This window comes from Sceloporus occidentalis, unplaced genomic scaffold, assembly GCF_023333645.1.
Source record: "Sceloporus occidentalis isolate IW3139 unplaced genomic scaffold, rSceOcc1.0.p SCAF_5, whole genome shotgun sequence".
Lineage (NCBI taxonomy): Eukaryota > Metazoa > Chordata > Lepidosauria > Squamata > Phrynosomatidae > Sceloporus > Sceloporus occidentalis.
In genome coordinates, this window is record NW_028316985.1 from 155,177,219 (window position 1) to 155,193,047 (window position 15,829).

General features: G+C 37.6%; 1 protein-coding gene across 1 annotated transcript in view; it reads right to left on the reverse strand.

Annotated features, from left to right (window-relative positions):
• Positions 1-15,829, reverse strand: part of AFG2A (AAA ATPase AFG2A) — a 179,561-nt gene that overhangs the window by 124,837 nt on the left and 38,895 nt on the right. Inside the window, exon 14 of the mRNA XM_089527241.1 lies at positions 2,091-2,217. Within this exon, the coding sequence (XP_089383367.1) occupies positions 2,091-2,217 (127 nt within the window). The remainder of the gene's footprint in view (positions 1-2,090; positions 2,218-15,829) is intronic.

Consider the following 15,829-nt stretch of genomic DNA (forward strand, 5'->3'; position numbering starts at 1 on the left):
AAACTGTTGTAAGGATTTGTTTGTTTTTAAACAGATGAAATATTTTAGACCTGAAATAAGACATATACATCATACACCTATAAAAATACTCATAACATAATAAAAAGTAACAGCTTTCCAATGAACCAACTTTATCCTAGATCCAGTGGAGATGTAGCAACCGTTTTAGTTCATCCAATTAAGGTAACAGCAGAATGAGAAATCTTCCCATTCCTCTTCAATATATCAATACCTAACCTGACCCTGAGGAAAACTGATCCTAAGCCGCAGTTACAGTACTGCTGTGGGGAAATGATGTTACACAACTATTATAATGGAAAAAGTGTCAACATACCTTTTTGACTACAGGATTTTTTCTGCTTATATAGACAGTGCAGAAACAAACACCATCACTGATGGGACCAAAGACACCAAAATAGTTTCATGTGAATATGCACCATTTGTCCTTTGTGCAAGAACATATTTTACCCTATTTATTTTCAGATTTTATAGCAAGGTGAGCAGGCTTTGTTTGTTTGTTTGTTTAAACATGAGTAGATCTAAACACACATTGCACCTTTTATTCACTGGTTTCTGCTTCATGCTACAGTGAAGCTTCCCAGCACAAATGAAAAACAGAACACCATCAATCTAGGGGCAATATAGCACACTGACATCACACCCTCTCATTAATCTTCATTTGTCCAATCACATCCTGTCATTCTCATGCAAATGGAGCACTTGAGGATGCAACTGCTGGGATAAGGGGAAATAAGGTTGTCAGAAGCTCCAGGGTGCCATCCCAGACCACGAACTATCATTTCACTCTCAGCCCTTATGCTTTAGACATTCCGGCTAATGTGTTTGACACTCAGATCTCACCCAGCAGGAGCTAAAACAATCCAATTCCACAGCTACACACATCTTACTTCCTGTTGTGAAACAATCACAGAGTTCCCTGGGGTTGTAACAGCTTCTTCTGTTCCAGCCTGCCATTACAAATACAAGCTGGAGGCATTATTGATGATGGCAACCAAGGAAAGGAATTTCTTGCCTAGTGAATTTCTGTTTCTCTAATGGGAAGAACGACATTCAACTCAGTGACAGCTAAACAGACACTCCCTCGCATCTCCAGGAAGGTTTGGAGCTAGGATGGATATATATATATATATATATATATATATATATATATATAGTCGGACTGAATGAACAGGAATCGCACAAGTGAACACATTTCTTGATTCATGTAGTCAAGATTCATCTATCAAAAGGAGCCACAGCTGCATTAGAAGCAGACTAAATTTCTGCCTGCCTTTAAGAAGAGAGATTTCCCCCACTTCTCTCTTTCATAGGATCCAGCCTACTTTGCAGGCTTGAAAAGCAAATAATGCAAAAGGTAATCAAAACTGGCAGTAGTTTGAAGAGGACATCAACATCCACTTTGTATGCAACACATCTCAGATTCAAAGCATGACATCTCCAGTAGCAATGCTGGGGAAAAAATCTTCATAAGAGACTGGCCAGCTGCTACCAATCACAGTTGACACTATTATGTTAGATAAATCAGTGGTCTGTTTCAGTATAAGTCAGCTTCATTTGTTTAAAAATTGACATATGGGGTAGAACAATGCTTATCAAATCATTACACTCATGAGAATCAGCATCCATATGGCATGCTTCTATCATTGTTCTCATTTGGTACAAGGCACTTCCTAAATCAGGAATACATCATGACTTTCTCCTGATAGCAGATATCATTTATATGGATTGTAAGAAGGAAGGTCCAGATTACATGGTGCTCTACTACACTATATGGATACAGATGCAGCAAACAGAAGGTGTCCTAGAGATTTACCCAGATACACTGAGCCTGGCATGTAAAAAATGAAACTATGAGATGTTCAACTTTAACCATCTGATAATTTGTTTTTCTTAAGCCTAAAATAGTTACAATACTATTTTGCTATACTATACTATATCTGTCCTTTGCCCATTCTTTTTAAATCCAGTACTTCTATGGAAATTTTGGCTTCCTATTGAAAGTGGTCTTTAAATGGAAAGTTATTCTCATTTATTCTCATAAAGGAACAGCAGAGGTCTAAAATGCTTACCTTGTCTATCATATCTGGTCGGTTTGTAGCTGCCAAGATAGTTACATCCTTTAGTTGTTCTATCCCATCCATTTCTGTCAGTAATTGCGCCAAGACACGGTCTGCCACATTTCCAGAACTTGAGGAACTATTTGAAACAGAAAAATAAAGTAAGAGCCATGGTGGTTGACATGCCTTTCTACATACAGTCTCCCTTATCCAGAATTCCCAAATCCGAAATATTCCAAAAATCAAAACATTTTTCATAGGTGGCTGAGATGATGACACCTTTGCTTTATGATGGCTTGATGTGCACAAACTTTGTTTTGTGCACAAAATTATTTAAAATATTGCATAAAATTACCTTCAGCCTATGTGTATAAGGTGTATATGAAATGCAAGTGAATTCTGTGTTGAGACTAGCGTCTCATCTTCAGTATATCTAATTATGTATGTATATGCAAATAGAGATATTCCAAAATATAAAAAAATCAAAATCCAAAACGCTTCTGGTCCAAAGCATTTCAGACAAAGGAGCCTCAACCTTTACATAAAAGATGAAACTTGCAACTTCCAGGACCTTCCCAAGAAGGCTGAGCAGCTCTAAGTAATTTGAGGAGGCTGATAGGTTTTAGAAGCCAAAGAAAAGGTACTGTAAGGCCCTTTCTTTAAAACAATTGTTTGGCCAAGTATCCCCTACTCCCAGAGCAGAGAAGAGAAGTAGTCTGGTAGCAACCAAACTATTTGTGTTACAAGCTTTAGCTATGAAGTAACAGAGCTCTCTTCCTTCCCACCATCCCAATGCTAGCTTCCCTTTTGTAGTTCTCTTTTCCACTTTTATGAAGCACCAAGAGTTTCTTTTTCCTCCTATTTTAATTTCCCAAATCCAGACATCCACATCTGCACATCATGCAACAATTTTTTTCACTATTCAAATCATGTGTAATGGACTGTTAAGAATGGACTGTTCAGCATTTACACTTGTTTTACGAATTTATACATGTTCCTCTCAAAACATTTATCTTGAGGTTGCATTATGGGCAGGAAAAAGAAGACTGTTTACATGTAATGCAGGGGTGTACAACTTGTGACATAGGGTGCAGTTTTTTTGTACCTACATGACCACTTAATGATCTCACGCTCATCTGGAGAGGCCACGAGAGGGAGCCTTCTTGGTAACTACTGAAGGAGTTGACCCTGTCTCTCCTCTCTTTTTGCTGCAAGGCAAAGGCCTTCTTATTTAGACAGGACATCATCCTTTAACTGTTTGACATAGAAGGATGTGTAATGTGTGTGCTGTTTTTTGTAATATGGGATATGTGCTTGTGTTTTGAATTGCTTTAAATTAATGTTTTAAAAGTAATGTTTTAATTTGTTTGATAAATGCTTTTTAAACTTTTGTACCACATATTGTTTTAGCTCATTTGTTTTAACATATTGTAAGCCCCATTTTGGGAGTAAGGCAGAAATAAAATAAACAAACATTGGCAGGTTATAAACCGCTATAAAGCACGCGCTCCGCGTGTACTAGGATTAGGAAGGGCCGTATTAGGGTTAGGAAGGTTCTTACCTTCCTGATGGCCCTTCCTCCCAGTATGCACGGAGCGCAGACTTTATGGCGGCGCCCATCCATATGGGTGCCGCCATTTTGATGTCTTGGATGCTCCTCGTGGCGCCACTTCCGCATTTCAAAAAGGAGCGCCATTTCAGCGCTCCTTCTTCGCTGCGCGGGGAAGCCTCGCGGTCTGGCCGCTGGGGCTTCCCTACACAGCGAATGGCGGTGGCGGGAAAATGGCCCCTTGAGGGCCGTTTGTAACCTGCCATTACCACCTAGGGCTTCTCTACCTCTGACAGCTGCAAGAGATATTTGCAGGTGCCACTTCAGCAGGAATGGAGATTTCACAAAGTTTGGGATCCTGCTTAAGGCAGCCAGATTTGCATACTTAGCAACAGAAATCAGCCAGAAACTAGAATTGCCCATTTCACCGCAGGAAGGTTATCAGACCCAGACACACACATTGAATGTCCAAGGCACAAAAGGTGTGTGCAGCAAAGCTAAGGACAAGAAGATTCAGGAGCCTCTTTCAGGCACTATGTCAAAGGCTGACAAAACCATTCAAGCAATTAAACAACAAAAAAATGTTACAAACACCTATGTCAGAAAAGACTTTATCCTATAAGTTATCAAAGTAAAATAATGGTGAAAGTAAATGTTTTCATTTTGGTAGGAAACTAAATTTAACAATATTTTTGTTCTGCCCAATACAGACCAATCAAAGCAGTACACCATTATTGAAATGAAGACCTTTTAGGGTTTAACTTTTACCATCATGAAGAAATAAAACGAGATTCAGCATTAGCCAACTAACTAGGAAAACCACCTCCAAACGCTATGGAAATCAGCAAAAGGCTAAACCTCAAAAAGAAAAAGAACATTTGTCTTGGAAGAGACTTAAGAACTGTGCTTGCAATGTTTTGCACTCAGTTTTTAAAAGAGGAACAATTCAGCTAGCTAGACTTTTAAATCCATCTTACAGGTTTATCAATTTAAGGCGTAAAATGGCCCGAGGTAAAACTTGTTCTTTTTAAATAGATAAATCCTGTGGCCATGTTTGCTTTTCACATATGTTTTAATGACGTCTGTATCATTTTACAGTACTAACCATTCCCCACAGTAGTCTGATATGAATGAAATATTGTACTACTTTACTTGGCAAGCTTTAGACCAGTCAGTCCAATATCAAGGTACAACCACACACATCTCTGCAGACCAAATGTTAGCTACAGTTACTGTGCCATATGGAATGTATGCCAGGCTAAATCAGATCAATGAACAGCTCAGTCGCATCCCTGTCTACTCTGTGCTGATCTATGACTGTAATAAAGATTCTATTCTATTCTATTCCTGTGTATTCAAGCATTTGGTCTCTCATCTAGTTTTTAAAAAACTCAGACATTCTCACAGTAAAGATTTTTGCTTCTTTACTCAGAGTTCTGGGTGATCTAATTTTTACTGATTTCTGAGCAAAAACAAGTTAAACATGCCTATAAAATGGAAAATTGAGTCATCAACTCTGGCTGGATTGCTCCTTTACTATTCTGATCTACATGGACAAACCACCACAAAAAGCATGCTTGAAGAATGCAGGATCTCCTTGAACAACTGTTGTTAAGTGGAGCTGAACATTTGGAACAGGTGGATAGCAGGAATGGAGGATTGAGGACAAATACTTAGTCACACAGTTTAGTTCCCAGATACCCTCACATGTCAAAAATCCAAGTTAGAATCAAACTGACCAGGAATTAGGAAGGGTCCCACATAGATTTAAATTAAAACAATTAAAAGCTGATTTCCTATGGCTTGTGGATGAGGATAACAAAATGCAATGATTTTTGGATTATCTGAAATTACATTCCATGAACGCACTGCATATTTTGGTTACTTCAATTTTCACAGTATTTTTTGCAGTGAAAGATCCCTGCCTGTACCAATATGGACTATAATCCTGTATGTTGTCTAAAACTGTCCTACTTGCCTTTTATGCATGGAGGTCAGCTGTCAGATTACACACCATATTTAGCATGACTCTTACAAGTAAACAAGCCCTTTTGGCTTAACAGGATATCCTATAAAAATGCAGACAGACAGACATTTATAGCAGATTTCTCCAGCAGCTGCTTCAGAACTGCGTCAGCAGCATGTGTGCTCAAAAGTTTGAGCTCTGCATAAACTGTTAATCCAAAGGGTGACATACAAGCATGCATTTTTTCCATTTGCCCATGATTTCCCAGCAAGATTTTCAAATTAAACCAGGCAATGCTCATTAAGGTTGCCTATGCTTTTGACGCAAGCATAATTCAGGGACACAAATTATGCTTAACCTTCTAGCCCAATTTATAAAACTACCATCCAACCAAGCAGTATTTTTCCCTTTTTACTTGACCCGGTGAACACTGATGTAACTGTCTCAATACCACAGAAATAGTAATCAGGGACACATGGATGCAAAATACTTTCCTGTCAACAAACTGACTACATACCAGGCAGAATGCCAGGGTTTACACAATGTTCATTTGTCTATCTACCTGCCCAAGGGCACTAGTCCGAAAGTTACAAAATTAGTAACAAGGGTAGAAACAAGGGTGGTGGTTGTTGTTGTTCTTTTTAATTTAAAGTGAGAAGACTCTGTTGTTCATTGCTATCAAGTCAGTTTCAACTAATGGCAACTGTATGAATAAGAGACACCCAAGACACACTAGCCATTCACTCAAAACCACAAGGTTGCGAGTTCAAGACCAGCAAAAGGGCCCAAGCTCGACTCAGGCTTGCATCCTTCCGAGGTTGCTAAAATGAGTACCCAGACTGTTGGGGGCAAATTAGCTTACTTGCTAATTAGCTTACTTGCTGTCCACCGCTATGATCTTTAGAATAGCGGTATATAAATAAAACAAATTATTATTATTTATTATTATTATTAATCTGCTGCCCTGCAGGTATACAGAGCTATAGGGTATGAGGCATCCATCCAACTTCTGTTTAAAGACCTTCAAGGAAGGAAATCCACCATCCCCACAAGGCAGTCCATTCCACTGTCAGGTAGCTCTCACTGGCAGGACGTTCTTCCTAATGTTTAGGTGGTATCTCTTTTCTTCTAATTTGAATCAATTGGTTCTTGTTCTTGTCTTTGGAGCAGCAGAAAACAAGCTCATTCAATTTTCCACAGGACATACCTTCAAATATTTAAAGACAACTATCATATTATCTCTCCATTTTCTCTTCACCAAGCTAAACATACCCAGCTCCCTAAGTCATTCCTCACAGGACTTGATTTATCATGGCTTTGTCCACCACCTTAAATACAAAACATCAGTGAGTAAAAGCTGTTGGACCACCCTTTTCTGGCCAAAATAGGTTATGAGGCGCACCCACTGTTTAACATAAAAATTTTACTGATTTTTTTTCTCAAACAAGTAGTATACTTCCAGCCACTTCCAGATTGCTGCTGTTTTCTTTTATTCTTTGAAATTTTGGGAGTCCATGAAACTCCTGGAGGGTCCCAAGGAAAAGCTGCCTCTCCCTGGCATAAACTACTACTCATCTCACAATATGCAACTACATCATCACTCAGTCCTCAAAAGTACAACAGTCCAAAACCTTCAAACTGTTTATCCTACAGTTTTGTATGATGACTCTAAGTTTCCATACTTCCCACCTTCTACAGAGATACATAGTAATAAACATTAAAATGTTTAGATAATTGCATTGCCACCTTTACTTAATGGAAGCAGTGGTTACTAGTTGGGGGGGGAAATACAAACCAAACATTTCCTGGACTTGTTTACAAGCAGCAAACATTGTGTGTGGTCCTACTCTTTTGCGCAAAAATTAAGATGGAAATATAGCAGTCCTTGCTTATCTCTATAACTAGGCACTAACATTATCCACCTGTAAGCCAGTGTCATAAGATATAGGGGAATAGGTCCTCTCCAACTGTTTTTCTTGGAATTCTGTCTGCTACTGCTGGTTTTATTCTATTATTTAACATTTGGTCTAGATTTTACTTTGTTTTATATTTGGCATTTGCATGTTTTAAGCTTTCTTCTATGAACTCCTCAGAGTACTTTGGCTATTTGGTTGGTATGGAAATGTAGTTAATAAATAAAAAAAGTTGTTCAAGTCACTAAAGCAGGGCTGCAGGTTGAACTAAAGGAGGAAGAGAAAAAGAGGAAAATAACTGAAGTTTATTTTTATCCCACCTTTTTACTAATGTGAGATCCAAGGCATCATCAAAATATGTTATAAGAAAATGGAACTAGAGCAATTTACACACATTTGCATTCAAAGTAAAAATATTATTTCAAAACAACTTCAACAGCATTTAAAACATAATAATGAAGATGAAGTGCAGCACACTCCATTAAAAGACCTTTTTTGTAACAGAATATTAACATCCAAAGACCTCTCTAAACATGTATCTGATGATGGAAAGAAATCAAGAGCAATGGGGTGGAGGCAACCTAACTTCTCATGGGATTGACTTGTACCATCTCTTCAGTGTCCTCACCAAATGTGCCTGTGAGAGTGGCGGGAATGAAAGAAAAACCTTCCTTAAAGATCCCAAAATCTGGCCAGGTTAATATAAGGAGATACAGCCCTTTAGGTTGCTTGGATGCCAGACATATATAGGGCTTTATAGTTTACAACCACTGTTTTGAATTGCTTCTGGAAACATACCAAAGCAAGTGAAACTTTTACAGTATGGGAGCTCCCTTGGCTGAGGTCTGGCTACTTCAAAACTGGCAGTGCTACCTACAGCACCAAAAAATTGGTGAGTCCCTCCCTTATTGTTGCTTCAGGAAAATAAGTAGACAATCTGCCCTCACAGAATGCCATAGTGCAAAATGATATTCTACCGATCTTCTGCATCCTACAGTGGCAACAAATCCAACAGTGACACCATAAGCAATACATCCACTATAATGCACCTTCTGATGCTCTACATGGAGTTCCAATGTACACATACACACCATGCATTGCAAGTTGTTCACCTCTTGACTGGTATAGTACAAGCTTCCCAAAAATGACAATCTCCAGATATTTTGGACTAGGATTCCCATCAGTACAGCCAAGTTTTACAAGCTGAATTTGTAAATCTACAATATCGGAATCTGGTTTAGTACAGCATTCCAACAGAGGCTGTAAGTAATTTTTCTTCCTTTCACAAATCCCAATGAAAATAGACCTCAGAGATTATGTAGCTTTCATCATTTGCTTGTTCCTTTGTTTTAATCCTGCCCTGACAGTTTTAACCATAAGACCATCCTCCATACTTCACCTTCATTTATAGAAAGAGAAGCAGTGGAGAGAAATTTGACTTTCTCCATTTCTTATACAAGCTGAGCATTCTCTCTTGGAAATTTGAGGGATACATTAAAATAATTCTCTGTTTTCTCTTCTCCAAAGAAAGTCTCAACTTTGAGGCAAACATCTCTGCCTCTGTTCCTAACTTAGCTAGAAGCTTCTGAGGTTAAAAAAAAAATACTAAAATACCAAAGATCCCTGCCTGCCAACACACTCCCACACTAAAGTTGCCCCAATCACACAGTCTGAAAAATATATTGAGTCTGACATTTCTGTCAGGCTTTCCCAGGAGGAAAGCTGTCAGCAAAGCACACCTGCCAGGTCAGCCTTTAGCCCAACTACCATGGTTGTAATTAACTGTCTCACTGTTTTATTTCCTTCCCCTCGCAAGTCCTGGTGAAATATGTCTTTGGCAGGACAAGGTTTTCCAGAGTACATTTTTTAAAAGTCCTGTCTCAATAACAGGAACAATCAAGGCCAGTAATACCAATTTCTATTAAGGGCAACTGCCAAAAAGGCATCTAAAACCCTGATATTCTGTCTCTGTTGTATCAGATTCACTTTTATCAAGTACCAGTTCTTGAGGTAAAGACTAACAATATAAGGTTAATCAACAGCCTCCTGCTTTTCCTCATGCAAAGGAAGCAGTTAAATCACATTTCATAATCAACATCAGGTATGTCTTATCCCACATACAGACTTTCTACATGAATCATCAGGCACACATCATATATAAACCAGCCCTGAGCAACAATTTGTGCAGCGCGATAGAAGTATAGCAAAATATAGCTTCCTTCCATTTTCTGTCACATTTCTTTTTGTTTTCAACCAACATTCTTTGTGTCAACTGCTCTCAATCAGAATCTGAAAAAGACATTCACACAATCCATTTGATTTCTTTATATCTTTTCTATTCAGTTCATCCTACCCTGTCCCCTGAACTGCATATAAACATTTTTTTCTTTTAATTTACAACTTTGTGGACTCTTGTATAATGAGTGAGCCCCACACCTGTAGAAATTACTTGCTTATTTTTGGGTGGCCCGTTTTCCTTCCAAACTGCTATGCACTGGACCATGAGAATTTGTTGTTACACAGAATTATTATCATTCTGACATCGCCAATGAAAAGGGAAAAGCCAAACAAAGAGGTTCGCACTCAGAGGTTCAGCCATGATGTCTTTATGCACACCTAAAATTTGTATTTTATATTATTTTGGCACTACCTTGACAACTTGCCTAGAATACCCATTTTCTTATGAGAAAAACAGGAAGAGGCTTAGAGACTACCAGAAATTAAAAGTTACCAGATACCAGGTAAGAGTTTTAAATGTAATTATATATGTCTGTCTTCTATTGATTAAATTATAAGGATTTATCACAAAGAAATCTGGGTACATGCAAATACCTACCTGACTATCTATTTACTCTACAAGAATCCTGACAGTAAACATATCTTCTCCCAAGATCAGGTACTTGAAGTAGCAATTAAGGTCTTTTGTAATTAGCTAGCCAACTTTAATTCAATCAACCAGTCAGGAACCTCCCCAAGGTCCTCTTTCATTTCTCAAAGTCAAGTTATTGATCCTTTTGTATGACCTCACCTTATGTCTGTCTCCAGAGCCATTAACAAGGACATCTGGCAAAACTGTTTTTAAATGAGTAAACTAAAAAGAAGTGGGCATTTGCAATGTGTATACAACTGTTTCAATGTACACTATGTTATTCGTTTTAAGCTACTTTCTATTGATATTGGCCTAAATCCAGTTACTCAACAGACCCACTAATCAATGGAATTTATGTAAGTGTTGGCATATTATTCAGCAATTGATTGAATGGCTCTACTCTAGCTGGAACATTTGGATTTAGATCGTCATTCAGAATCTGAAATAAGAGTTCTAAAATATTATCATACAATCTATTTCATCCACTTGATTTACAGACATACACGTAGTATATAAATCATAAAGAACACAGAAGTCATACATCTTAACTGTTTTTGAAACAATGAAACATACTAAACATACATGCATCTGAGGAAGTTGTTTCAAGTCTGCAAAAGCTCATGCTACCGGCTTCTCTTTCAGTTAGTCTCAAAGATGCTACAAGATCCCTTTGCATACTGATTTTCCAGACTAACAAGGCTATGCATTTGAATACTAAGTAAAAATACACATATATCCTAATGTTTTTTTCTAAATAAATATGTAACTGCTAAAGCAGTTGCACAGTTGCTCAAAAAGTAATGCCTACTCTATTATCACTATTTTGTGTAAGAACGGAAACTTTACTTTGATCAGACAAGATGGAAAGGTTTAATATTGTACTACTCTAGTCTACTTCCATGCAGCTGTCTTTAAGAAAATTTTTCCATTTCCTTTCTTACTTTCTTCCCCCTCAGCCTTTTCTCTTTCTGTGCATTCCTGAAAATTAGTCAAGCTGAAAACTGCAATCAATCATGCCTACTGTAGAAGCAACTCAAGTTTAATCTGGATGTACGACAGGCTACAATGTGGACACAAGCTGGATTTCACTTACAACAGAACATTATATCAACATTTAAATACAATACCAGGGTTTTGCTGGTTGGAGTCTTAACAACCCTAAAAGATTTAACTGGTCTTGTACTCAAGAAGAACTGCTTTCTCTCTAAACCAAAAGCTTTCAGAATTCAAACTCCAGTTTTTTAAAGCTGTTCTTTTCCCGTTCTTTTCAATGGGTACGCAGGTTCAGGCATGGCCACTCACACAGCAGTGAGCACATGGGCCCATTTAAAAAACTATCCGCAGAAACTCAAATCCACAGATGCAAGCCCGTGGTTGGCCCAGGTGTGCTGTAATCACAGAATATCCTATTACTGGTGACACTAGAGAAAAAGTCTATGAAAATTAAAGGGAGGAATATGACAAGTTTAAGGGCTATGTAAGATATTCAAAAAGAGAAGAGAAGAATTAGACTTCTGACAGCCAACTCAATAAAAAGAACAACTAGCACTCTCAACCAAATCTCATCCCAATATTTTTAAAGCACCATTGTAATTTATATAATATACGATGGCAGAAGATTCCCCTTTTGCAAGCCAGGTAGCCTCACTCTTCCTTAGATATCAGAAATAACATATTTATGTGCATGTCTACAGGTATGGAAATGATGCAAGCCTAACTAAATATGGTAAGCTATAACAAATGTACTTTTCAGAATCAGGTTCATCCACGTTATAACCAAAGGAACTCAAGGGTATATTGTCTACCATAACAGAAATTATCAGGAAACCAAACAGAAATTATATGTTTTATCTGAACTATGAATATCTATGCATATTGTCTCTTATGAGATTTAGTATGAGAGTGGCTCTAAGAATACCACAAAAGCAATTACAACCAACTTTGCTGAAAGTCGTAAAATGAAATTAATTGGTCAGTTTTACTGTGAAAAGTGCAGTAGTTGCTACAGAAAAGTAGAAGAGACAAGGAAGAGCTAGGGGTTATTTATTTAGGGGTTATTTATTTCTGCAGGGATACCAAATCCATTGATGTTCAAGCCCCATTATACAGAATGACATGGTAAAATGGTGTCCCTTATATGAAATGGCAAAATCGGTTTGCTTTTTGCATTTTTATTTTTTAAAAAAAATATTTTCAGGCTGGAGATAGTTGAATCTGTGCATGCAGAATCCATGGATATAGAGGTCCGACTGTATATTTACTGTATTCTAGTACATCTTTCTATTATTCTACTTATCTTCTAACTGTAACTACAATGTGAAGTGTTGGAGCTTGTGCAGTCACAGTGCTTAGTGGACAGTACCCCACCACACTTGGTTATGGTTCATTGTTACATATGAAGTGACCTTAATCAAGGGCAATGGTAATAAGGGTTTACTTGTAACCCTAATAGTTTAACCATGTTCAAAAGTACAGGGAGCTTGCCATTGCAGTATTGTTATCCAGGGGACTTGCAGTTATCATATCTTCACTAATCTAGCACCAGGTCTTAGTGGCTAGGGTATCTAAAATTTAAGTTATAGACAGAAATCTAATTTGGAAATTATCTTTTAAAGTGACATTTACTCTTGATTTAACACATTTCAAGAGAATGTGCTTTAACACAGAACAATATATTTCATTTATAAAAACAATAATGATATCTGAATTTAAGGTACTAATTTCATATTTATTTTTTCCAGGGTCTAATTAATAACAGCTGAACCTGAAGTTTGACTGTAAATTTTGACCTCCAACTCCTTTCATTCACCCACTTCATCTTGCAAGAAAACAAAAGGCTCAAATGCAGATAAAGTATAACCAAATGGCCTCTAAATAGCTACATTTGAGAACCCAGTGGTTGCCCTTCTTTTCATAGGCTTTTCCTGGCTTCAAAAAGCAAGCTAGGTTTCTTATACAGTTTTCTGCCCTTAATAATGTACAGCAAGAGGCTTGCCTTTTTCTTTTTTTAAAAAAAGAGGAATTTAAAAGCAGTACTCTCTCCAACCCACAATTTTTCATGCCTGAAACTGTTTTTAAAGAACAAAAAGGAACATGTCTACTGCCCCCAACTCCCCACAATTCTACATATATAAACAACATCCTATTTCCAAAGCACGTAGATATCCCAAGTTCGGCAAACAGTCTGTCTGAACAGCATTTACACAGAGCCATGTTCATTCATCACCTTCAAGTTTAATTACCAAGCCATTTCCTCTTGGCAGTCTCCACTGGTCAGTGGAATTAGGTTTTGCATGGTCAGGATACCAAGGAATTAAAAGTACCCATAATTCTTTGCAGCTGCACAATTTGTTAAGAACCTGAAGCTTTGAGAAGGAAAGGATTATTTAGGAACAAACATTCCTTCTTGCCTGTAGTTGTATCTGGAACAGTGATGTGGACATGACCTCAACACAGATTACTTTTCTGCAATGATGCCAAGAAGACACAGCTATCTAACAGAAACCCAATATTAGTCAGAACCACAGACAAATAGGAAAGGCATCCATTTCTTCCATAGTACAGATTGTTCCTTATTGTACATTTGGACTGTGGATTGGCCAGCTTCCTTTAATACATGCCAAATATACCTCTGCTTTTAGGAGATTTATTAAATATTTTAACAACTCTTACTGCCAAAATGGCTTTATGGTAGTCAGCAAGAACAACCACAACACCTCAAAAACAAACCTCTCATTTTATTCTCTCACTTCAACTTTGGAAATGCATGACATTTCTCCATCCCCTTTATTTAAAATGTGCAGTTCATGCATATTTTCTTTTCTCCACTGCACTAGCAATTGTCTTCTTTCCTATCCCCAAACCCAAGCATCTCTTAATAATTTGTAGGTAGTCTTAAGGAAATGGGGCTGACACAAATTAAAGTCCACAATCTAAAGTAGTTCTACTCAAAGTGGTGGTCTGTGGGACTGGTGCTGGTCCATGAGCTGTTGGATCTGTAACAAGTTTCAAGGAAAGAAAGAAAGAGTTGTAGCCAACATACACAAACATGGTACCAGTCCCTTGCACAGTACAAAAAAGCATTGCCAGTCTCCCACATCAGATAGTCTGCTCAAGAGGACATCAGGTTTTACAATCCTGTCTAAGGGGACTTACAAATTTCTTAACTATCCCAACTTCCTACAACTTCATCATCACTGTGAAAACATCTCAATTACATTATGTGGGGAAATTCTGGTAACAACTGGGACAATTCTGTTCCTCCCTCTCATACAAATTCCTTCCTTATCACTGAGGTGTTATCTGAAATCTCTCCATCTGCACAAAAGGAGAACAGGCATTATTGCACCAGCCAATCTTTAAATTATAGTTCACAAAAGTCAAACACCTTTTTTCCCTTCTTGAAGCCTATTTTGGGTCAAATTAATTTTTATTTAATTTATTCTGTTACTCTATATGTTATTCAAAAGAAGAACTTGGAAACTTACTTTTAAGGACAAAATAATGAGATATTGAGGTTATCCATTACTAAAAGCATTAGGATGATTGTCTGAACTTAATGCATAATCATGTATTACTTAGTTATGGTTGGCTTCAACATATCCTTGTACTCGTTTGTCTTAAAGACTAACTTTTCATGTTCTGTTCAAAAGTAAACACAGGGAATTTGATTGGGACACTTACCTCTCCACAGGAGGATATAGGAGAGCTTCACCCTTCTGATTCCTGTTGCAACCCACCCAAACCTGTACCAGGTTAGAATGTTAGGTTAGAATCTGCAATACCAAAAAGGAATCCTACAAAATATATGCATCTATTTTGGTTATGCAGATTCTAATAAGTACATGGGAACCAATCTAGGATAAGACTACATAGGAAGAATGTGAAAGGCTAAAGTCTATCCCATTTCATGCCTGGGAATCATGCAATCATGTTGGACTGCAACTCCCATCAGCCTTATCATGCATAACCAATGGATGACAAATGCTGGGAGCTGCAATCCAACAACATCTAGAGGGCCAGATGACTGCCACTTTTATTGAAGTGTGAATCCAGATTGGACTCCCCTGGGCTTACCTCTGAGTAAACAAAAAAAAACATGCATGCTATGCCTTTAAAGTAAACTATTTGACAAATCAATACTTCATAAATGTACCAGAGTTCCAGGTGGTATTCTAGTAAGTCAGAAGCATTTCTACAGAAGTGCAGTAAGTGCTAAATCAGGTAGAAGGTATTGTGTTCTATGAATAACTGCTTCCTCCTGCTTCAATGGCACCTAAAATGTATGTAGCTGTAGATTTTCCTATTCTGTATCTAGGGACAGGCAGTAGATATATCAATGTTGTTCATAAACAAAATGTAATCCACGTGCATCATTCAGTATTCCAGATACCTTCCTCCAAATGCTTCCAATTAATACGTTAAGTTATAATCAGAAAAGTTTGTAAAAATATT